This window comes from Danio rerio, chromosome 19, assembly GCF_052040795.2.
Source record: "Danio rerio strain M-AB ecotype USA chromosome 19, GRCz13ab, whole genome shotgun sequence".
Taxonomy (NCBI): Eukaryota; Metazoa; Chordata; class Actinopteri; order Cypriniformes; family Danionidae; genus Danio; species Danio rerio.
The window spans coordinates 25,032,524-25,057,699 of NC_141039.2; the positions used below are offsets into that span (position 1 = coordinate 25,032,524).

A 25,176-nucleotide genomic window follows, 5' to 3' on the forward strand; every position below is an offset into this window, starting at 1 on the left:
TAAAGGCTTAATTAGATTAACTAGGCAAGTCATTTGATAACATTTGTTTTGTAGACAATGGAAAACGAGGCGGGCTTGAGGGGGCTAATAATATTGACCTTACATAAAAATAATTTAAAAAATGTATATTAAAACTGCTAGTCTAGTTTTTAGACAAATGAAATTGTAACACCGGGGAGTGACACTGACAACAGATGTAATATCCACGTGGGTTTTTTCAGAGTCAGGCAAGCATTGGTCAATATGGGTGCAAACAGGTGTTTAGAGGCAGTTCAGAATCGTAATCAGAAAACAGGCCAGAAGGCAGGCGGCTAAACAGGAGAACTGGATAAACAAGGCTAAGATCAAAACCAGGGAAAACAAGACTAGGAGAACGCGTTGTAATGTCACTAACAGTAAACAAGACTCAGCAAAGAGGGTTTCAAAGTGAGCTGTATATATTTGTGTGTAATCAGTAAATGAGCAGCATCAGCTGTGTGTATGCAATCAGTCAGGATCTGGAACCGGTTGTGTATGTGGAGCATGACTGTTTTTTTTAGTCCAATTATTAACAGATTTGTAGTTCATGAGGATGTGAGTGTTTACCAGCGACCTCTGGTGGTTTGATCGCTGATGAACGTGACAGAAACAATAATATTTTCTTCAGAAGAAAACAATATTATGTTAATAATAAAAAGTAGGGCACATAATTTTCCCCCTCAACTGTATACACTGTATATTCAGTATCCATACTCTATGTTCAGTTTCAGTAGTTTCACTTGAATTAAGTGGGAATTATCCATTTTAATAACTGACTATAAAAAACTCAACCACTGGGATTAATGTTAAAAAAATATTAAACTATTTGTTGGGGTTGTCCATATTTTACCCAAATCTGGATTGAAATAATGTAACATTAATTGGAGTGTGTGAATTTGTATTTTTAATATTAAAACATTTTTTTTTTTTTGTTTCTTCAGGTCATGAGTGTCAGATTCGCAGCATATCAAATAAGAAGGTTGTCTGTGTAACTCCTGGTTATGAAAGAAAAAATGTGACAGTGTTTCCAGGTGAGAGCTTAATTTGAAGCAAATCATTTATGGTGATGTAGTATTCCTGTAACAATCTGTGTTTTGTTTTAGCATGATAGTGGAATTCCATTACAGTGCAAAAAACATTACACACAGTTAGGTCCATAAATATTTAGACGTTGACACAGTTTGAACATTTTTGGCTCTAAACACCAACACAATGGATTTAAAATAAAATAAACAAGATGGGCTATAATTGCAGACTCTTAAATTTGAGGGTATTTACATCCAAATCAGGTGAACGTTGTAGGAATTACAACAGTTTGCATATGTGCCTACTTGTTAAGGGTCCACAAGTAATTGAACAGAATAATAATCATAAATCAAAGTTTCACCGTTTAATACTTGGTTGCAAATCAATTTGCAGTCAATTACAGTCTGAAGTCTGGAACACATATACTGTACATCACCAGATGCTGGGTTTCATTCCTGGCAGTGCACTGCCAGGCCTCTACAACAACTGTCTTCAGTTCTTGCTTGTTCTTGGGGCATTTTCCCATCCGTTTTGTCTTCAGCAAGTGAAATGCATGCTCAATCATGTTTAGGTCAGGTGATTGACTTGGCCATTGCATAAAATTACACTTCTTTTCCTTCAAAAAGTCTTTGGCTGCTATTGCAGTATGCTTTGGGTCATGTTCCATTTGCACTGTGAAGCACTGTACAGTGAGTTCTGAAGTATTTGGCTTAATATAAGCATAAAATATTCCCTGAAACACTTCAGAATTCATCCCGCTGCTTTTATCTGCAGGCACATCATCAATAAATACAAGAAAACCAGTTTCATTGGCAGCCATGCATGCCCACACTACTACCACCATGCCTCACTTCTTAGGATCATGAGCAGTTCCTTTCCTTCTCCATAATCTTCTCTTTCCACTCTGGTACAATTTGATCTTGGTCTTATCATCAGAGGATGTTGTTCCAGCACTGTAAAGGCTTTTTTAGAATTCTAATCTGGCCTGTTTTTGAAGCTCACCAATGGTTTACACCATGTGGTATACCCTATGTATTCACTCTGGTTTAGTATTTTGGCCTACTGACAATATGCTATCCGAACCGTGCCCAGGCCCATTTCCCGGATCGTTAGAGAAGTTTGGGTGCTCTGAATTGGGCTAAGGCCTAGTTTACTTGGCCGGCTCTGGCCTGGTTGGAAAAGGTGTGCCAGAGCACAATTCACTTGGGCTCAGGCACAGTACACTTGTCTTGTAGTGTGAGTGCAAAGCACGCCAGAGCCCGAAAGTAAGGGATGACTTTTAAGGGACTGTTTCATATGGATCTATTAATCATGCTTACTGTTCAATGAACGCAAACAGTCGTAGTTTATTATAGACGCAAACCCCTCACTGCACCACAGCTGCACCTTCAGCAAACCTCCTGCAGTTGAGGTCACACACTGTCAAGTGATGCGATTTTGCAAGTCAGAGTTCACCAAGCTTGAACTTTGTACTGCAGCCACCTGCAAAACTTGACGCATGACCTTGCGTTTCCGGTCTGACGCATTCGCGTGAGCATGAATGAAAGTCTATGGGCAGAAAAGCCCAGTGTGACTGCAGCTTGATTCCTTCAGCATGAGAACTTACGAGGACAATATAACTAATAAAATTTCCACTGGTCTAACCGAAATCACTTACTTAACAACGCATCATCGATGACGTAAGTGTGCCCAGGCCAGAATGAAATGTGAGTGTGTGCCATCAGGGGAGACGGGAGGGGGGATAAGCGTGCTTTGGCCCAGTTCAAGGCAACTGTACATAGTGTGAGTACGTCCTTCTCTTGATTGTTGACTCTGACACACATACATCTACCTCTTGGAGATTGTTCTTGATCAGGCCAACTGTTGTAAAGGGAGTTTTCTTCACCAGGGAGAGAATTCTACAGTCGTCCACCATGACTTTTCACTCTTTTTTTTTTAAAGAATGTTCCAAATGGTTGTGTTGGCCATGCCTAATGTTTTTGCTATCTCTTTGATGGATTTGTTTTATTTTTGGCTTGGCTGATGGGTTTGTTTTTAATGATGGCTTGCTTGACTGATAGTGATAGCTCTTTGGATCTCATCTTGAGAGTTGACAATAACAGTTTACAAATACAAATAGCACACTTGAAATGGTCTCTGGACCTTTTTTTATCTGCTTATTGTAATTGGGATACTGAGGAAAGGACACACACCTGGTCATGAAACAGCTGTGAAGCCAATTGTCCAATTACATTTGGACCCCTTAACAAGTGGGTGGCACATATGCAAACTATTGTAATTCCAACACCCTTCACCTGATTTGGAAGAAAATACCCTCAAAGTAAAGCTGACAGTCTGCAGTTAAAGCACATCTTCATTCTTATTTCAAATCTATTGTGTTGGTGTATAGAGCTAAAAATGTTCGAATTATGTCGATGTCCAAATATTTATGGACCTAACTGTAGCTGACTATATGTAAACTATCAATTCAACAATTGCTTTGTATTTCATCCATTGCATAAATGTCAGGAAATATGGAGACCCAAGCGCAAGGGAGAAGTTCAAAGGATTTATTGAACAGAAATAAATCAACAATTTTGCTCCTCTGGGCAGTAGGAAAAACAGTCACTCCAAAAACACAGGCAGTCAGTAATCGACCCTCCTCTGGGCGTAGTAGGACTGATCAAACTCAAATAGACCCTCTTGGGTTAGTAGTAGAAAAGTGGAGACAGACCTCAGGGAGCCGAGAAGATGAGACCTCACACGATCATGGACTGTGGGCAGAGCAGAGGTGAGCCAGAGCACAGATAAACGGATGATGAGTGGTAATATTAACAACACGACTAGACGAGACGGAATGTAAATGCGTAGATATATTTGGAACAGAGAGAACCAGTAGCACACGTAGCTCTTTGAACACAGAATCAATTCACTAGCACAGAACGAGGGAGAAGGGGAGACTAAATAGTTACAATAATCAGGGAGAACAAGTGAGAGGAATGGGGACGGGAAAACAAGCAAATTGATAACAGGTGAAACAGCATACAAATGATAATACACAAGAGGGAGACAAAGTAGTCACAAAAACCCCGACAATAAATCTATATAAATTAAATTAACTACTATAAATAAGGCATACAGGAATCGAATAATAATTAGTCTATGAGTACTGTAGGTGTTCTCTACTGTATACTGTATTTAAAATGAAACTTATTATCATTTTTGTAGGTGGCAGAGGCATTAAAATGGAGACATGGGATATCTCTAACCTAAACAATCTAGAGGATGTCCTGATGTATAGTTCCAATATGTCTGGATATTCTGTCCAGTGGGTGGATTCTCTGTCCTATGTGTGGCCCAATGGATTTCATTCTTTTGTAGCACGACTGAGTGGTTTCTTTGCTCCATTGGAGTCTGACAACTACTATTTCCGAATTAAATCAGTAGGTCGATCCCAGCTATATTTCAGCAAAACCGGTCTCCCCCAGGACAAGGTAAGTTTTTAAATTCACAATTTCAGCAGTTATCAGTGTAAGTAGAAATCAGTAACTCATTTCAAAATATAATAGCCACCTATAGACATATCTAAAATGTAAATCTTAACCTTTTGTTCAAATTAACGCTATGTCGATATTGAAATATATTGTGATGATTTTTTTGCATAGTAATATAAAAACATATCTACTGAAAAACTGCCCTTTTTTGCCCCATATAATTACTCACCTTCTAACTATTCAAGACATATGTGACTTTTAAAAAAGAATTATAGAAGATTTTTACCTGAATCAGTGATTCTTAAAGATTCTTAAAATAAGTCAATGTTAAGTGAAGTTTTACAAACTAATTTCGAGAGGAGCACGTGATATGATTGACTGCAGCTGGCCACCCATCTACATTCATTAGTTAGCCAGTCAGATCTATCCTAACTCACTATAAGAAGCCTAGCTAGGTTTACTCCCTTATCTTCATTATCCGAAGAAACTCCTCATCCACCCCTTTCTCCTCCTTTCCTCCTTTACTATAGGGGAGCTATCGAGAACCACCTGACCTCGTACTCCCCTCACATGCTCTATGGACCTGGCGGGAGCCCTGGGCTCAACTATCTCCAAGCTCAGGGTTCTCTCCTGGTACAACATGCCAAACCTGCCAACAGTTGTCAAACAATATCTAAGTGTGAATTCTTAAATCACCCTTTTGAGAGCCCAAATAACATATACAAGGCAGTCAAAATTAATACCCATGGCAAGAAACTGACATCCTCAAACTTGACCAAGTGCCCTGATTGTGTTTAGAATTACAGTACACATGTCCATACAAATAATGTCATAAACTGTAAATGGGTGCAAACTCACATGTAAGCTTGTGCTATTTTGTTAGAACAGGACAGAAAAGAAAAACATTTTACAATGTATAATGTTCTTAATCATGCAACAGTATGCTTGTGCTTCATACTTGACATACAGTATTGTTCTCTATAATCTGCACCTGACCTGAATCAACCTCACTCATTTGTTACCCAGAGCCAAAAAATAGATAAAATTACTTCCAAATTGAGCATGATTCAATGGCATTTAGTCTATTTTCAAACTTAACTGGACCCAGATGTAAATTCAGTTGGTTGACCTTATTGCAGCCCAACTCTTAGTAAGGAAAAATCCTGCTGCCCTGACTGATTTGGCCACGACTTCATTTATGTACTTATTTATGACAAGGCACCTTTAAGTGATTGCCTGTGCGACAAGTTTTGCATTTTTACTTTATAAGACCTCAATGTATCCTCAAGAGCCACATTTCATTATTGTTTTGCATGCATTTATGAATCTTTATTAATTTTGGACTTTGAAAAGGTAACCATTCTTCACAATTAGACATTGGACTGCCATATTTTTTTTTTCTATGAAATATAATGTAACAAAATGCATTTTTTAAACCTGGTCACTCATTTCTTTCAGGTCATGATTGCATCTCAGCCTTATTACTACTACTATACAAGTTTCTATGGCTTAAGTAGCCAGAAGTCAGAGGTCATGCGCCTGGAGAAGTTGAAACCGTAAGTGAAGGTCTTCAAACACCGTTATTTAAAACTCATCCGCTCTCGATTTTTAATTTATTTTTTTTTTTTTGCCGTTATAATTGTTTTCCACATCATTTTCCTGAAACCAAAGTCAAAATTATATTGTGGAGAGAAGCAACATAATTGGTAAATAAGAGTGCTTTCACACTTGTTCAATTGAACAGTCTAGTTAAGATGATACTTGAACCTGGTACAATTGAACCTGGGTGTAAATGGCCATTTAAATTACATTTCATAATGGGCAATATGCATGGCAAGTGTTTTTCAGTCACTAATAAACTTCCGGTGAAATGTTGATGTGCCTATTTTCCATTTACAACATTCATTCATTAATTAACTTTTCTTTAGCTCAGTCCCTTTATTCATCAAGGGTCCCACAGCGGATTAAACTGTCAGCATATGTTTTACACAGAAGATGGCCTAACAGCAGCAACCCAGCACTGGGTTCCATCCATACGCACTCATTTACATACATACACTACTGCCAATTTAGTTTATTCAATTCACATACAGTATAGCGCATGTGTTTGGACTGTGGGAGAAACCGGAGCACCCGGAGGAAACCCATGCCAACACAGTTAGAACATGCTAACTCCACACAGAAATGCCAACTGACCCAGCCGACACTTGGATCAGCGACCTTCTTGCTCTGAGGTGACAGTGCTAACCACTGAGCCACTCTGTTGCCAATTTACAACATTGATCATGTAATTTAAATAAAACATTGACAGTCTGTTAAATAGATTAAAAGATTTAAGCATTCTTTGTTGCCATAAAATAAGATGAAAGACAATTTAAACGCAAGCATCATCATGAGCGGCAGGTGAGCACTGAAACTCCATTAAAAATACTGTGTTAAAATTAATTTCCATTTCCAAATGATTTTAAAGTCATGGTGCAGAACAACTGGATTTAATGCAGGGCTTCTTGTCCGGTTTGAGACCCACTTCATATTGTTTCTCAACCAGGCAGTGAAGATCACTGATTTTATACCAATTAGATCTTAAAAGATTTTTATAATGGCTTGACACATCAGAAGTGCCTAAGCTGGCTCATACAAAAAGAAATTACCCCGTGCGTAGAGCAAGATTATTTTAGAAGAAAATATGTATACTGTAAAAACGCATTCCATTTGCCCTAAATAAAATGATGTGTACAATTTAAACACATACACATTTTACAAGTCTAAATACATTAATACAACTAATGACATGCCTCTCAATTGGCATCAGTCAAAATGGGAATGTGTTTTGCACTTTTTACTTGATGTTATTAATATTATATAAGTTGTACTGTCACATTTTTAGATGATTATTGTATGTTCTGTAAAATAAGGTATTTTAAACCTTATTTCAACTGAAAATTCTCTTCACGTGCTACAGGTACTATATTGAGGTTTTAGTGCACGGATATTCAGGATCAGCATCAGTAGATGTGGGCTTTTTCAAAGAGATCAGCCCTTTCACGGCCCAGCAGGCAGTCGAAGCTGTTAATGAGAAACAGCAGATTAATGCATACTACGATGTGCTGCCTGAAAAACAGGTTAGTAAAACATCATCTAATATAGAGGGTAGCCTCACAAGTTTATTTTCTGCTTTGTATTTATATAAGTTCAGTAGGTCTCATGGATGAGCTCCCATACATGTACAGTATATATACATTATTGTTTTGTTAGGTGGTTCATTTTAAAGGATGGAAGCCAACAAGCGCTATCAGAGAGGTTCAGATTTTGAGAATCAGCAGTGCATGTTTTTCTCTGAACACCTGTGAACTCACATACTACCAACTGGCATATGGAAATCTTACAACAGGTAGTTCTCAAATGAATATGTGTTTGAAGAAGGCAAACCCCAAATGTATTCTCATATATTTTTTTTTTTTTTGCGTTCACCCTTCAGCTCCATGTTTAATGCAATTGCTTTGTTTGCTCCAGGGCCAATCCTGGTTAGTGCGTCAGCGATGGATTTGCAGAACGCTCTGAATGACTTGTGGACGATTAAACCAGACAACGTTACCGTAACAAAGCAGGAACTGGACACTGAGTCGGTGTACAATGTGACGTTCAACTCTAAAAGAGGTGAACTTAAAAAAAATAATAATAATTCCTAAATTTTCTGACAATACAACATATGTGCTTTTATATTTCATTGTCTTGAGTAAGTGCCAATACTAAGGCTGTGTTTATGATACAAATGTGTTTTCATTTTAAATGGCTTTTTAAAATCAAAACACTTCCTGTCCATATGCATTTCAGGAAAATAATCTCCATCCACACTATGCAGCATAAAAAGCATGTTACGACCATTCACGTTCACTGGTCATTGACATACTTGGTCAGCATTCATATTTGACTTTTAGCAGTTGCATTATCATTGATCATACCAGAGAGGCGTGACGAATCAGAGAATATTCTGGAAGACCACTCAGACAGAGAGATCATGGATAGTTTGGCTCCTTTTTCAAATTTGCATTTTAGTCCATCTATAATGAAATAAAATACTAGTGTTCTCAGAATTTTCAAAATATTAAATTTTTTTTTATATAAAAAAAAAATTTTGTGTGTCAAAGATGTTGTATGCCTAACAAAACTATACCTTTTATAAAGGGGAGAAAGACTGTGACTGTGTTTAAATGGACAGTAATCTGATTATTTACCAAATTATTAATTTGTCGACTGCAGTTCAGCATTTTCACTTTCATTCAAGAACATTTCATGCATGCCCCCCATTGAAAAATGAAATATTGGATTCAAGGAACTGCTGGAAGAATTTAGTTTTAAAGGAATGTTTCAAATTCCTAGGCGAATGAGAGAAAAAAAAAACTCAGCATTTCTTGGTAACCTCAGCATTGCACTTGGGAGTCAGTGTCAGAAAGCTGTGTGTTTATAAACTATCCTTTCACAAAATGCGGCGAAAATTCTACATGATGGTAATTTGTTTGATTAAGGTGTTTACATGTTAACATTCAGAGAGCAGCATTCACGTTTATCTTTTAGCCCATAATATTGTTGTGATATTAATGTACTGTAAACATCGTACCTAAATCATATTGACTAAGATATGTCTTTAAAAACTGAAAGAGTACTGCTGACGATACTAACTTTGCCTCTGAATAAACATTAAAAAAAACAAACACTGATCACACGCTTACTAAATCTGTAGAGACAGAACAAATCACACCAACTGGAACTGTGTCTTTTTTTTTTTTTAAATGAGCGCCAAATCCAGATTCCACCATTTCCAGATGCAAACAGTTCCCGGGTAAAAAATATTCTTCACAAACATATTTTTCTCGCATGTTAGCAGACCACTGTAATCCACACGTAAGACATTAAAAACAAAGCCTTTGTTTGCAGCACATTTATAGACGCAACACTAACGACCTTTTCATTCATTAATTTTCTTGTCGGCTTAGTCTCTTTATTAATCCGGGGTTACCACAGCGGAATGAACCACCAACTTATCCAGCAAGTTTTTACGCAGCAGATGCCCTTCCAGCCGCAACCCTCTGGGAAACATCCACACACACATTCACACACTCATACACTACGGACAATTTAGCCTACCCAATTCACCTGTACCACATGTCTTTGGACTGTGGGGGAAACTGGAGCCCCCGGAGGAAACCCACACGAAGGCTGGGAGAACATGCAAACTCCACACAGAAACACCAACTGATTCGAACCAGCGACCTTCTTGCTGTGAAGCGTTAGCACTACCTACTGCGCCATTGCCTCACCCACACTAACGACCTATATCTCGAAACAATTCTTCTTCCACTTTTTTTAATTATGGTTGGCAACACAATGTGGCGTCCCTCTGCCATCTGAACACTGTAACAGGTAAAAACAGTCTTCGAAGCTATCATGCACATTAATGAAGTTGCACCTCATACACAATAGAGTGGAAAGACTTAGAAGTCTTTCTCATGAATTAATGCTGAAAGCTCAAAGACATCCAGTCTACACGCTGGGATACACACAAGAATCTAATTGCTGTGACATAGCTTCAAACTTTCTTTTCAAACCGGAAGAACGAATTTGCTTGAAATAAGGCAAAAACAACCAACACATATATGACTGTCAACATCTCAAAAAATGTGTTTAATTGTTTTGTGACCTTCTAAAATGAAAATGCACTGGTGTAAACAGCAACTACAGGCCAAATTTGGTAAACAGGTCAATCTAGTTCAAGACCTACAATACTAAAAAAAATGTTGATGGGAGTGAAAAGTTCTATGGCTGATTAACCAAAAATGTGCAAATTGAACACAGTCACAGCAGTTTATGATCATGCAATTTACTTTGTGATAAATAACGCGGCTGGGGAATCAATATGTTCATTTAACCTCATCTTCTGGCTTTTCAAATAAATTTACAGAAGTGAAGAAGCTTCTGTCCTTCTGTTTTAGCCATAAATATAAAATCCGTAAATTGACTACCACTACACTACACTGTGTGTTTTAAATAATTTATTTTTGATTATTTTTAATACTTAATCAGAGTTTTGATGCAAGGTGGATGTGATTTTTGCCAAGTAGGATGCGAATAAAAGGACCACTGACTGAAAGGACCCATGTTTGCAAATGTAATCTATGATGTAGAAGAACATAGCTCTAACTGTAAGCCTGAACTTAACAGAAACTGTAAACATATCCCTCAAATTTAATTGACTGAATATCAGTCATGTTGATCTATCCTACTTGGATAATCGCTGAAGCAAGATGTTAGTAAATCTGGCCCAATATGTACTACTACTACTACTACTACTACTACTACTACTACTACTACTACTACTAATAATAATAATAATAATAATAATAACAATAATAAAAAATAAAAAATTTTATCAAGAAAATTGAATGAACTATTTTTATTTTTTTAAGTAAAATAAGAGATATAATTTATGGTGAAATATAAAAATTTATAGCTATTGCAATATTTTTATTATGCACTTTTACAACAAAATATTGTTCTCAATACAACAATTTATAATGCTTTGAAATGTGTGTGTGTGTGTGTGTGTTTATCTGTCCATTATGTTTGTGCTTAGATTTTTTGGTACAGTTTACATTTTTTAAAGTTGATATTGCTTGTGCAGTACTATTTTTACGAGTATTTTGGAGTTTGTGTTTTGACATTTTTTAAATTATTTTAGGTGACTTTGAGGATCTTGACTACCAGATCATAGACACAGATCTGAACATCACAGTAACTGAAGCGGTGAAAGGGAGGGCCAGCATGGAGACTTTCACACTGCTGTGGGCAGGAGTTTCATCCCTCCCATTGCCTTTCAATGCTTCTGAAGCTGAGGTTGGTTTAATAGTCTTTATGTTATTGTTGAGCATTATTGAATGTTTTCCCCCCTAAAGTTTCTTTTTTACATGATACAGTAGGTTACATATCTGCTTTTTTTATTTATTTATTTTATTTTAAAAGGTGTATTCGGCACTAGATTTGATGATCACCGCTAAATGTCCAGCAGAGATTCCATCATCTGAGAACAGCAACGTGAAATTTTTCAGAGATTATGAGACGGCCAGCACAGGGGTACGTAAACTTGCAAATGCCAATGATCATATATTTTACAAATGAACTTTTACATAACTAGTTGTGTTATGTTTAAGTCAACTTATATATCACCACAAGTCAAAAGGTCTTTTGAGTTGGGGGTATGTTTGTTTGTAACTGGGCTTAATAAAATTCATTCATTCATTCATTTTCTTTTTGGCTCAGTCCCTTTATTAACCTGGGGTCACCACAGCGAAATAAACCACCAACTTATCCAGCACGTTTTTACACAGCGGATGCCTTCCAGTCGCAACCCATCACTGGGAAACATTCACTCACACTCATTCACAAGCAAACACTACGGACAATTTAGCTTACTCAATTCACCTGTGTTGCATGTCTTTGGACTGTGGGGGAAACCCGAGCACCCTGAAGAAACTTAAGCGAACGCGGGGAGAACATGCAAACTCCACACAGAAATGCTAACTGAGCCAGCCGAGGCTCGAACCAGCGACCTTCTTGCTGTGAGGCGACAGCACTACCTACTGCGCCACCGCGTCGCCCTTAATAAAATGGTAACTGATAAATTAGCGTCTTTTTAATACTATTTGTGATGATAATGTAGGAAATGGCCTATGAACTGGCTCTGTGGTCACCACTGTTGCCTTACAGCAAGAAGGTCACTGGTTCGAGTCCTGGCTGGGTCAGTTGCCAACATGCGCTATAGATGAATTGAATAAACTAAATTGACCATCATGTATGTGTGTCAATGAGTGTTTATGGATGTGTTTCAGTACTGGGTTGCAGCTGGAAGGGTATATGCTGTGTAAAACGTAAACTGGATAAGTTGGTGGTTCATTGTGCTGTGGCGACCCCTGATGAATAAAATGACTAAGCCAAAGGAAAATAAATTAATGAATGTTAGAAAGAGCTGTAGTTTGATTCAGAAGAACATTGCTGCCATAAACTGGAAATTTGGGTGTAACGATACACCAATGCCACTGTTCGATATGGTTCATAGGCCTAGGCACGTAGTAGGGTTCCGCTTGAATCAGTTTGCCGAGGAGGATTAGGGGGATATATCTATCCAAATCTTTTGTGCATGTGTATGTGCTATTTGATTAATAGTGGCATAAATAGCTGCTGTCCCTTTAGGAAATTGTTTATGAAAGTACCCAAATAAGAATATCAGGGTTCGTACCCTAGGGGACATATTGCATTTTTTTTTTTTTTTTGGTTTAAATATCGTTACACCCCTAAGTGGAAAACACTTAAAGATTAAGTTTTCTCATTTTTTAAAACAGTTTTCAGGTGATCTAAGCCGCAGAGGGGTCCAGGTTAGTGATTCAGAGGCTTTCTGTGGACGCTGGTCTCTGAAAAACCCTGAGATTATTTTCAGTTTCCATGACACTACAGCATCTGGAGCGATCTATAGCCCAATTCTGCTACAAACATATGCCACTGTAAGCACCACCTCTCATCATAACTAAAATTTATATATTTAAAGACAGAAGTATACTAAATACTATACTTATTTAAATTCTAGCTCTGCTTGGCCTACAAAGGGCAGCTGAGAAATGAACTGGGAATATTGTTCAGTTATGAAACAGCAGATACTAACCGGGAGGAAAACATACGTGTTTCTGTGTCGTTTGACTCAACTGAAAAGTAAGCTTAAACTACTGTAATAAACTAGTCTAGGATGTGTGATTATTAGTCGTCTACATGTACTCTTATCAACTACTACACTAATGAAGTAATATCCACTGTGTCACTGCCAGGTGGAACTACCAGTGTGTGGATCTCTTGGAGTACATACAGGCCAAGTTTGAAGGCTCCAAGTACAAACTTCTACAGCTCAGTGTGTATGGAGCGGCTGATTATTTCATTGACGCTGTTCACATTGGACGTTCAGCTTTGGATCCTTATGGTGAATAAGATGTTTTTATTTTTATTTTTCATCAGTGACCCTTTAACATGATGCATAATGTATATGCTAATCTGAATATATATCTGCAAAGCTTCAATTTTGTTTTTGAATAAATAAATAAATACATAATATGTATTTTGTCCTTTTTATTTAAATGTGTTGGGTTTTCTCTCTCCACATGCTCAGTTATAGTCCACAGAAGAAGACCACCTGCTCTTGCCAGTTCAGGGCTTTTCCTTTCAAACATTGCTGTGAGCAAACAAACAAATGCTTCTCAAATCAGCTATGAGATCACAGCGACACCTTACAACTGTGGCTTTGATGTCCCACTCTTAGAAATAGGCTTTTTGCAGGTGAGTTAAACTTTAAATCAAACTCATTCTGTTTTGAAAGACTGAAGTTCCTGAGTTCTCTAATGAGAAGTATGGTAGGCAGGGCCAGACAGAATATGCAGACTTTTTTGTTGCTATTTCTGAGCAGATATTTGTAAAGCATCTGTGGATTGATGCTAAACAATTTTGAGAGTATAGGCGCTAAAAACCCATGAAACTTACATAAAATAAACATGAAAACGCATAATAATATGTTTTTAAAAAATACAGTAATAAAGCTACAGTTCTCTACACTATGCTTTCTCCACTGTTAAATATACTGTTTATGCTAAAAGTTTTTTTTTTTTTTTTTTTTTTTTTTATGACCCCCACAATGTACAAAAGATCTTTAACTACATTAGAAAATTGCTGTACAATTTACAATATTACTGGCAATTTTGGTTGCCATTAATACTTTAAAATTTACAAGTGCACTGTAAATTAACAATTGCAATTGCAACTGTAGTTTTACAGAACAGCACACTATAAACTAGAAATACAGCACAATTGTAACTGTTAATTTATAGTGCGCTTGTAAATTTTATAGCAATTTGTTAAAGTGTAGTTAAATGTTTATTTATTTTATTTATTTTTTTTGTTTTTGTACACTGTGGGTTCATGTAAAAAAACGTATTAGCAGATACAGAATATTCAACTTAGCGAAGAATGCATATGAATACTCATCTGGTATTTTTAGGGGTTGCATTTCTTTTTTGAAATATAGGTCCATCTTGAATGATTTTTGAGTTTGAGTAAACCAGAATATTACACTGCAAAAAAAAATATTTACTTAAAGTTTTGTCTTGTTTGTAGTCCATATTTCTAACACAAAGACTTATTGTTTTGCATATTAATTAGCCAATAGGTTACATAATATAAAAAGCAAAATAATCTTATTTCAATCTGAAAACAAAATTATTTTACTTAATCCGCTTTTTTTTTTTTTTTTTTTTGAAGAAAAAACTTACATAAATTTTTTATTATTACTTTTGAAAATAAAACCAACCTGTTTTGTAAAACCTTGTGGTATACCCTCAATACACGTTTGTATATGCAACATATACCACATGGGATTTTTCTATAATTTGTTTTCTTTCTTTATTATTTAGCTTAATGTTTTTACACTTCGTAATTTTTGTTGTGTAGAATAAGAATGAAAAAAGACTTAGCCTTCCATATACTCTCTCTTTGGTCCTAATTTGTGTTCAACAGAAGATGCCAAACAGCACAGTTGACCTACTGATTCAAAGCCAAGGGAACGCCACAGTCACTGTTATGCGCCCTCAAAAAGCCAGTCCTCCTCTTACAGGGACCTTTGACGTTGAGGTCTTTGGGCGACGTGTTGAAGGTTAGCGTACTGGTCGTTTTTTGTCTGTTGCTTTCCTTTGTTGCTAGATAACCATGCAAGTTTGTTTATGAGATTTATTATTGCTGCACAACATTCACTTGAAACATTTAATCATGTATCAGTTCTGAAATTAAATATTTGTTTCACTCAAAAATAAAAATTCTGTTATTAATTACTCACCCTTATGACTTTCATCCCCCTGATACCTTCACTTATCACCAAATTAAAAATTAAAATATTTTAAAAGAAATGGGACTGAAAACAATGTTAAAACATTCCATTCTATCAAAATGACTTTGTTGCCTTGGTCTCATTGCCATCAGATGACGATGTGCATTTACTAAGACAATACAAAACTTGAGTGTTGTGCTGCTCTAATGGTAGTCAGCACACATTTACAACCTGATGAGGAAGAGAAAATATATGCAAACAAAGGCACGTTTACTGTATTTTTTGGTGCACAAAAGTGTTCTTGGAGCTTCGTATGATTGCAGTTTAACCACCGAAGTCACATAAAATATTTTGACAATGGTTTAGGTTCCTTTTCTGGACTTTGAACACCTCGTGACAATTGTCTGCGAGTCTGTGGAGGATGAGAGAGCTCAAGGATATCATCTTAAATAGTTAGGTTTCGAACTAACCATGTAATGCATCTCAACCCTTTCAAAATTGGTTTAACAGATTTTTCGTGTTTGGTGTCTTTTGTCCAGGTCTGACAATAGACATCAGCGCTGCAGATCTGCAGTATGCTCTACAGGGGATCCCAGAGCTCGGTCAGCTGCAGGTGCAGAGATCTGGAAACTGTAGAGGATACACCTGGAACATTCAGTGGCTTACAATTCCTGGAAACCAGTCTCTAATAAAGGCAAGAAAAAGTACATTTTGGTTCCCTAAATGTAGGAGGAACCACTCATAAGCAGTGCAATGAAAATTTTAAACAAATATTCACAAAATTTTAAATGAAATACTTAAAATGAATTACTATGTCAGCATTAAAAAAAACATTAGCAACCCACTTTACCTGAGATGCACCCATACATAAGTCACTGATGATAGTAGTAGTTGTAATATTTTATTACAATATTACTATAGCGTATTTAGATCAGAAAAGTGAAGCCTTTGTAAGCATATGAGATTTCAAATCTTGGGTTGTTGGTGTCTTAAATGACTCATGGAAATTGTCTTTATTGACTTTTTTAAATGTGCATTCCATCTGCATGAATAACACATTTTAACATTGTTAACCAGATCAATGCTTCCAATGTGATTGGTGTGAACCCATCGGTGACATCACAGGAGGTTGAAAAAGGAGGCCTCTTCAAACAGAAAATCATGGGAGACTTTTTGCGTGTGCCTTCAAATAAACCACAGGTACTGTACATTTCTTACCCTTTGCTTTTAATACAGCATCCTTGTGCCATGCATTGACCATACTATACTGTACATGCAACTTGTTTTTTAAAGGCTTCTCCACATAATAGTGCTTAGGGTATAAAAGTCTCACAACATTTATTTGTTAAAGAAGATTTTATTTAACTTTAGATTTTTTTTTACGAAAAAATTGTAAATTAAGTAAAGAGTCAGTACAGTATTAAAGTAATGCTGGAATCACAGCCGGCTTTCGAATAAAATTACATAAAAAAAATAATATAAAGATCTAATTTAATTATGGGCGATGCGGTGGCGCAGTGGGTAGCGTGTTCGCCTCACAGCAAGAAGGTCGCTGGTTTGAGCCTCGGCTTGGTCAGTTCTGTTTGAAATTTGCATGTTCTCTCTGTGTTCGCGTGGGTTTCCTCCAGGTGCTCTGGTTTCTCCCACAAGTCCAATAATTGTTGTACAGGTGAATTGGGTGTGTCAAAGTTGTCTGTAGTGAATGAGTGTGTATGGGTTTCCCAATGATTGGTTGCAACTGGAAGGGCATCTGTTGTGTAAAACATATGCTGAATAAGTTGGCGGTTCATTCCGCTGTGGCGACCCCAGATTAAAAAAGGGATTAAGCTGAAAAGAAAATGAATAAATGAATGAATGAATGAATTTGAATTTTTTATTTTTTTTTATTTTAATATTTAAAAATTTTGTCATTCTAATTTAGCAGAGACAACAAAGCACGTCCAGCATTGACCAGAGCAAAGTTTAGTTTAATTTACTTGAACTAAGCAAACCTCTTAGTAATAATATAAACATAAACAAGACAATGCAATGAATTAAAGTAAATATTATGAAGAGTTAGGAGAAATTTCTTTATATTAAAGTATTTTGGATGTCTAGTTTGCATGCCTAGTTTATTTTTTAGGCAAATGAGGAAAGGATGTAGTGGAAAGTTGCACTGGAACTCGACAAACATCTTCTAAGTTTCAAAAAAGAAGCTAAGGTCTTCGAAGTTCTCAAGTTGAAGCAGTTTATTGTTACAGCAGAGATTCTCAATCGAGCTCTCCCTCTCAATGTCCAAAAACCCACAGTTTATATACAGTTTCTTATCCATAGATATCATGAGATATGATGTAACATCACCCTATTCCCGGCTCCAATAGGATCCTAGCTTCTTAATTGATGGCTGTTTGTTTTTCTGTTTTTACCTATCTTAAAGGTCATATAGCATGTGCTTACAATCATGTGTTTGCATATGATCATGTTGTTTCCATACTTTCTAAATGATTCTCTTTATGTATGCTATTTTAGTGAAGGTTGTTTTTGTCTTGGTCAATACATACATTTGTCTACATGTATTGCATATGCTCTGTTTGCATCTTCTTACTTAGGCAGATTACATAGTGATTACACAATAAAAGTTCCTCTATAATTCTCATAAAAAGATAGATCATATGTTTTATCATGTTTATTTAGGAAATCTATAATAATAGTCTGTAATATTAATGCTCTGGGCTGGTGTGATTATCTACAGGTACTTCTCCACAGCCACAGGTCTGATTTTATATATATACAGTTAAAGTCAGAATTATTAGCCCCCCTTTGATTTTTAACAGAGCAAGGAAATGTTATAGCATTTCTGATAATATTTTTTTCTTCTGGAAAAAGTCTTATTTGTTTTATTTTGGCTAGAACAAAAGCAGTTATACATTTTTTTTTAAATTAGCCCCTTTAAGCTATTTTTTTTTCCGACTGTCTACATAAGCCATCATTATACAATAACTTGCCTAATTACCCTAACCTGCCTAGTTAACCCAATTAACCAAGTCAAGCCTTTAAATGTCACTTTAAGCTGTATAGAAGTGTCTTGAAAAATATCTAGTAAAATATTTTTTACTGTCATCATGGCAAAGATAAAATAAATCTGTTAGAAATTAGAAATGAGTTATTAAAACTTTTATGTTTAGAAATGTGTTAAAAAAATCTGCTCTCCTCTAAACAGAAATTGGGGAAAAAATAAACAGCGAGTCTAATAATTCAGGGGGATAATAATTCTGACTTCAACTGTGTGTGTGTGTGTGTGTGTGTATATGTATGTATATTCATTCATTCATTTTCTTGTCGGCTTAGTCCCTTTATAAATCTGGGGTCGCCACAGCGGAATGAACTGCCAACTTATCCAGCAGGTTTTTACGCAGCGGATGCCCTCCAGCCGCAACTCATCCACAAACACTCATTCACACTCACACACTTCAGACAATTTAGCCTGTTCCTGTACCGCATGTCTTTGGACTGTGGGGGAAACTGGAGCACTCAGAGGAAACCCATGCGAACGCAGGGAAAACATGCAAACTTCACACAGAAACGCCAACTAACCCAGCTGAGGCTCGAACCTGTGACCCAGCGACCTTCTTGCTGTGAGGCGACAGCACTATTACTGTGCCACTGCGTCGCGATATATCTTATTATTATCATTATCATTATAATTATTATTATTATTTTAGTTACTTTTGTCATTAGTTTTATTTGGTTTCATTTTCTACTTTCACAGTAATTTTATTACATTCTATTTCTGTAAACAAAAATGTTTTTTGACCATTAGTTTCATTCCTGGTTTTAGTTTCCGTTTTCTACCTTTTTATTGATGCAGTATATTCATGAGCTCATTTTTTATTATTGTTTTTTTTTCAGGTGCAAGTTTTCATTAACGGTATCCCATCATGGTGTTCAGGGGATTGTGGTTTTACCTGGAATGATTTAAAGACCCCAACAGTGACTGGGATTTCCCCTACAGAAGGTGGAGTAAATCACCCAAACGAACATAAAAGCTGTTACCACCATTGATGATTGTTTTGTTGGTTTATTTTTTATGATCTTGACTTTTAGGATCCAGCAGTCTGGGAACAGTACTTACAATAACTGGATCTGGCTTTGATGGTGGAAATGTCACTGTAAAGACTGGAGATGTGGAATGCTCTATTCTTCAGGTCACCAGTAAGCTAAAACACAGACATGTCTTAAAATATTATTTTCACAGATGACAAGCTGCATTCAGAAGGCAAGTCATGTCAATATTGGTCATCATTTGTCAAAGATTATAAAGAGTGTTTCCCACTTGTTTTTTTTATATCTGTATGACTTTCTTCTGTAAAACACTTGGTCAGACATTTTAAAAACCTGACAAACTTTTCAACTACTATTTATTGATCCTGAGGTAATAATATTTAACTAAACAATAAAACAAAAACATCTCAAGGTCACCCTGTTCCCTGAAAGGGAAACAGCATGATGTTATGTTATGTTACAGTTTTTTACAATCATTTTGCCACAAATTTCAAAACTCTCGTGTCAATTTTCAAAACTCTAGATACAAAATTCACAACTATTGCCAAAGTTGCACATTTTTTGCTAAACTCTAAACTCTTTTTTTTTTTCAAATGCTTGGATACAAAACACACAAGTCAAAGATACTTTGTTCATTGAACTAAGATCACCTTTTCAATAGAATACAATTAAACATCAAATTGATCCCATTTCAAAATGCAACTCATTACAGTTCATTTGAAATAACCATGCATTCATTTACTTTTACATGATGCTATTATTAACTGATACAAGCACTCACAATGATAAATAACAGTTGCATTACTCTTGATGTGTAGAAACTGATGTGCAATGTTACATGTTTAGATGATGAAAGTTTCAGGATAGATCAAAAGACATCAGTTACCACTGAAGATGACCCAGCTGAAGTACATTATTTATAGATTTCATCTTTATTCATCCTTATTGATATTTATGGTTTCTTTATTACATGTATCACTTTTAGAGACTATTTTTTCATATTTGACATTACTGTATGTAAGAATGCCCAATTACAGCAGATCAATGTCAGGCCTGCATTCTCATTGACAGAAGGTTCTTTCTAAGATTTTTGAGTACTGAAAACACCACATGTGATGAACCAAATCCACAACACCAGACTGATGGAAACACAGATACCAAAATAGACTGTCTTGACTTGACTAGTGCGGTTGAATGACATTTGTCCTGGGAGCACTGTACCAATGTGGCGGTGCTATTGACGCATGCTCAGGGTCCCTATGCGATGTCTAGTGTATATATCTATGAGCGGTGACTAAGAGTGGACAAAAAAAAGGACAATCGCCATCAGCTGGACAGGAGTGGAAATTACAGTTAGCTACAAATTAGATCACTCTCAGCATAATCTGTCAAAATCACGATCACCTTTAGATTTTTCCGTCACTGCTGAAAAAAAAATCCATCAATGAAGGAAAATATTCAGTTAACGCGACCTCTGATTGATATATATATATATATATATATATATATATATATATATATATATATATATATATATATATATATATAATATATATATATATATATATATATATATATATATATATATATATATATATATATATAAATATATATATATATATATATTGCACTATTTTGATAAATTATTGACTATTACATTTCATGTACAGTGTGTGGAATCCAGTTGTAATTTGCATATGTTGCCATATCTATTTATCAGCTTTCTATATGGGGATGGGAAATGAGAAAAAAAAATTACAGTAAACCTACATTAGTTCACTGTATCCACTGTCTGTATTGTTCCCTCTACTCTTACTGTATGTATAAACCATAATGAAACCTGTCTCATAAACTGTTTATAGAACCTGCACACACACACACACACACACACACACACACACAATGAAAGTAATTGATGCAGTGTCTTATTCACATACTGTGTACACATATTTTAATTTACATATTGCACGCAGTGATCCTTTCACTTTCTCTGATTGTCTTGTATTTTGCATGCAGGAGGCCCACAAGTCCCAATTCAGGACATGTGCTAAGGCTTAAAACACAGATTGCCCTTAAAACTCATCAGTGGTAGTAAAGCACTGTCTCTTAATTGACACAATATCTTGTCAATGACGGGATTGAATTTATAAGCTATTACACCTATAAGAACAATGTTTTATGTCTATGTTTTATATTTTGTGGAAAGCATCTGTAATAAGCAGGATAATCCATGCAGTTGTTAACGCAGAATAAAATCTAATCAGTATTTCTGTGTTTCAGATACATCTATAACCTGCCAGGTGGGTCCTGCTAGTGCAGGTGTACAGCCGGTCTCTCTGAGTTTCTCTGTGCTGGGAAACGCTAGATATCAGAATAACACCAGCTTTAACTTCACACACTTGTTAGGAGTGACTTCTATAAATCCCACAACAGGAAGTGTGGCAGGTACAGTATATGTCTAATTATTTAGAATGTGATCCATTTATCCATCCTTCCACCCAATGACTGCCTTGCTTGTTTTTTTAATTTTTTTATTATTGTTTTCAATTTAAATTATCCTAAATAATTTGGACACACGCATTACTTCCGTTAAAAAAAAAACTATTTGCCAGTGTTATCCCATAATCTTTTATGATTATTCCTTTATTCATGTTTTACATGTCTGCACAGGAGGAACAGTTCTGACAGTGTCAGGCTATGGATTCAGTAACAATATTGATGTCATCATTGGCTCTCAACCATGTAACATTGTTGAAGTGGAACTTTTCCAGCTGAGATGCATAGTTCCTGCTGTAAGTAAAGAGTAATGCCTGTATATTTAACCCATTATGATGCAATATATGATGTAAACAAAACTAAAATAGAAGCACAATTAAAAAAATAAATAAATAAAAAACTAATTAAAAATTAAGTTAAAAAGTACATAATGCTACATTTTAAATTATTTTCAGAAATAGGCCAGTGATATTATAGTTATGTTATGATGGGGAGTGACACAAACAACAGAGATGTGGATCCACATGCAGGTTTATTCAGTGGTCATGCAAGCAATGGTAAACACAGGTGCAAACAGACGTATGAAGGCAAACCAGAGTCGAAGTCAAATTAACAGGCAGATGGTCAGAGACAGGCAACAAACAGAATTAAACAAATAAGGCAAGGATCAAAACACAGCAAAGGCAGACAAAGGAAACGCATTGTAATGTCACTGTGGCAGATAACAAGACTCAGCAATGAGGGTTTCAAAGTGAGCTGTTTATATGTGTGTGTAATCAGTAGATGAGCAGCATCAGCTGTGTGTATGCAATCAATCAGGATCTGGAACCGGTTGTATGTGTGGAGCATGACTGGTTATGTAGTCCATTTATAAGCAGATTTGTAGTTCATGTGGTTGTGAGTGTTTACCAGCGACATCTGGTGGTTAGATCTCACTGGTGATCATGACAAGTTAGCTCAAAAATACAAGCTTGAAATAAGATATGTGGAATTAGGAAAATAAAAAAGGCACATTATTTTAGCTAGTTTTCTTGAAAACATCAGTAAAATAAGTTTAAACAATTACTAAAATAATCAAAATAAAAAGTAATAATAAAATAAATTGTACAGACATAAAGTATTCAAAGTTAAGAATTAATAAAATTACATTAGTATTTATTTATGCTAAAGTAACAATGGAATGGACTTTTTTCACTACATACAGAATGGTAACACCAAAATAATTATTTTTTTAAAATTACTGATTAAATAATTCTAAAATTATTAAAACCAATTAAGCAGTTTAATAAGTTATTTATTTTAATCAATATTTAATTGATAAATGTGCATCCTGAATCCCCCATACATTACGAACACTAGCGTTCTGATGATAATGTCTCCTATAATGTTTCATTTTAATGTTACAAATTCATATTGTTACTTTTTTCCATGTATTTGCAGCGGACTGTTTTGTGACACAAGATTCTTTATTGTTGCACACTTAGTAGTAAACCTTAGACCATAGACAGCCCATCCAAATAAACATCATCAGCTAAAAACATGAACAACAGTTAACATTATCCTGTACAATACTGCATCCTTGAAATTTTTATACTGTAATCTTGTGTATTACATTTTAATCAGGGGTCAGAAGGTGATCAGACTGTAACGATAGGTGCAGGAGAGATGACAGCAATATTCAATGACTCCTTCACCTACAGCAACACTCTCACAGCCTTAATCACATCTGTTAGCCCACAAACAACAACAGTTTTTGGTAAGATATTACAATTTTATGCATTTGGTAGATTCTTTGACCTAACTCAGGGTGATGTATTCATTAGGAATTGAACTATTTACTTTAAGGCGTTAAAGAAGCTGTGAGCTTCTTACTGTGATCGTCATCATCTTAATACTTTGTGATCATACTGTCCCCAACTCTCAACTCCATTTTTTTTTTCAGAGCACTTTCAACCAACCACAATGGGTACCAAAGTGCTGTACATAAAAATCATAGACTGTAAAAAATTATTTATGCCAAGCTTTTCAAAAAACGTTCCCAACAAAAGTAAGTAAAGGGAAAACAAAACAGAACCCAGTATTACGCCCTGCGGAACTCCACACATTAATAGTATGACAAAAGAACAAAAGTTGCCCAAACTGACTGAGATAGTTCTGTCCTTCAGATAAGAAGGGAACTTATCCAAGGCTAAACCCTAGAGATCATACCTGTAAGACAAGTTGCTTCAGATTTTCCAAACTAATTTTTCAACATCTATGTGTCTTCTAATATTTGGTGCCCCACATTCTTAGTTACAAACCATGTGACTGGGGCAGTACAAGTGCACATTGGTGCATTTAGGGTACACTTTTGTACCTTTAATGTACAGATTTGTAAATTGTAGGTATTAATATTTATGTTAAAGGTACAAATGTGGAATCTTTAGGCACAAAAATGTACCCTTTAAAAAGACACAGTCATAGTGACAGGTATTTTTTGGGAGTGTATGATGATTGGTGATTTTTTTTCTGCTGTATGCTTGCAGGCAGTCATCATGACACAAACACATGGTTTATTTTACTTAAGAAATGTTGCCTTTTATTATAAGAATGTTGAATATGATGACAGATTAATTTCAGTTAATACACAAATTTAATTAATTCAGCATTCAACAATGCATAATTTAACGTTCTCAAAAGTTTAGTCTCATTAGACAATGAAAATGCAATGTTGTATGTATGTGCAAGTCTAAGAATACCTTTTGCTTACTGTATATAAATGCTAAATCTTCCTGACAACATTGAAATCTACTCTGAAAACCAATGTTAAAATTATCCCCAGTACTAACTTAATTCTATTATTTGAACTTTTATTTTGGAATAAAGGAGACAGGATTCTTACTATCTTGGGCATGCATTTTGGGGAGGAACCTAATGGCAGCTCTGTTCTGATTGGTGATGCTGAGTGTGAACTGCTGCAGTGGACCAATGACAGCATCAGCTGCCAGTTACCCACACTCCCTCCAGCTGTGTACAGTGTCAACATCAGAGTCGCAAACCAGGGTTACCCCTTAACCAGGTCTAATTTACAATTATACTTCATAAGATCATCTGTCCACTAGTGCTTTTTTAGCTGAAAACTATATTGAGGACACAACTGCTGTGCAAAAAAAAAAAAAAAAAAAAAAAAATATATATATATATATATATATATATATATATATATATATATAT

General features: G+C 35.7%; 1 protein-coding gene across 2 annotated transcripts in view; it reads left to right on the forward strand.

The window, feature by feature from the left end:
• pkhd1l1.2 (PKHD1 like 1, tandem duplicate 2) overlaps window positions 1–25,176 on the forward strand; it is a 67,708-nt gene that overhangs the window by 9,051 nt on the left and 33,481 nt on the right. Inside the window, exons 13-33 of one of the 2 annotated variants that reach the window (NM_001166323.2) lie at window positions 960–1,049; window positions 4,252–4,517; window positions 5,976–6,073; window positions 7,480–7,639; window positions 7,773–7,908; window positions 8,031–8,174; window positions 11,254–11,408; window positions 11,535–11,645; window positions 12,911–13,069; window positions 13,153–13,274; window positions 13,388–13,536; window positions 13,723–13,889; window positions 15,120–15,255; window positions 15,966–16,120; window positions 16,504–16,626; window positions 19,315–19,420; window positions 19,510–19,617; window positions 21,748–21,912; window positions 22,138–22,259; window positions 23,587–23,719; window positions 24,829–25,021. In NM_001166323.2, coding sequence (NP_001159795.2) covers window positions 960–1,049; window positions 4,252–4,517; window positions 5,976–6,073; window positions 7,480–7,639; window positions 7,773–7,908; window positions 8,031–8,174; window positions 11,254–11,408; window positions 11,535–11,645; window positions 12,911–13,069; window positions 13,153–13,274; window positions 13,388–13,536; window positions 13,723–13,889; window positions 15,120–15,255; window positions 15,966–16,120; window positions 16,504–16,626; window positions 19,315–19,420; window positions 19,510–19,617; window positions 21,748–21,912; window positions 22,138–22,259; window positions 23,587–23,719; window positions 24,829–25,021 — 2,998 coding nt within the window. The remainder of the gene's footprint in view (window positions 1–959; window positions 1,050–4,251; window positions 4,518–5,975; window positions 6,074–7,479; window positions 7,640–7,772; window positions 7,909–8,030; window positions 8,175–11,253; window positions 11,409–11,534; window positions 11,646–12,910; window positions 13,070–13,152; window positions 13,275–13,387; window positions 13,537–13,722; window positions 13,890–15,119; window positions 15,256–15,965; window positions 16,121–16,503; window positions 16,627–19,314; window positions 19,421–19,509; window positions 19,618–21,747; window positions 21,913–22,137; window positions 22,260–23,586; window positions 23,720–24,828; window positions 25,022–25,176) is intronic. The other variant, NM_001130399.1, reaches the window with a different exon arrangement.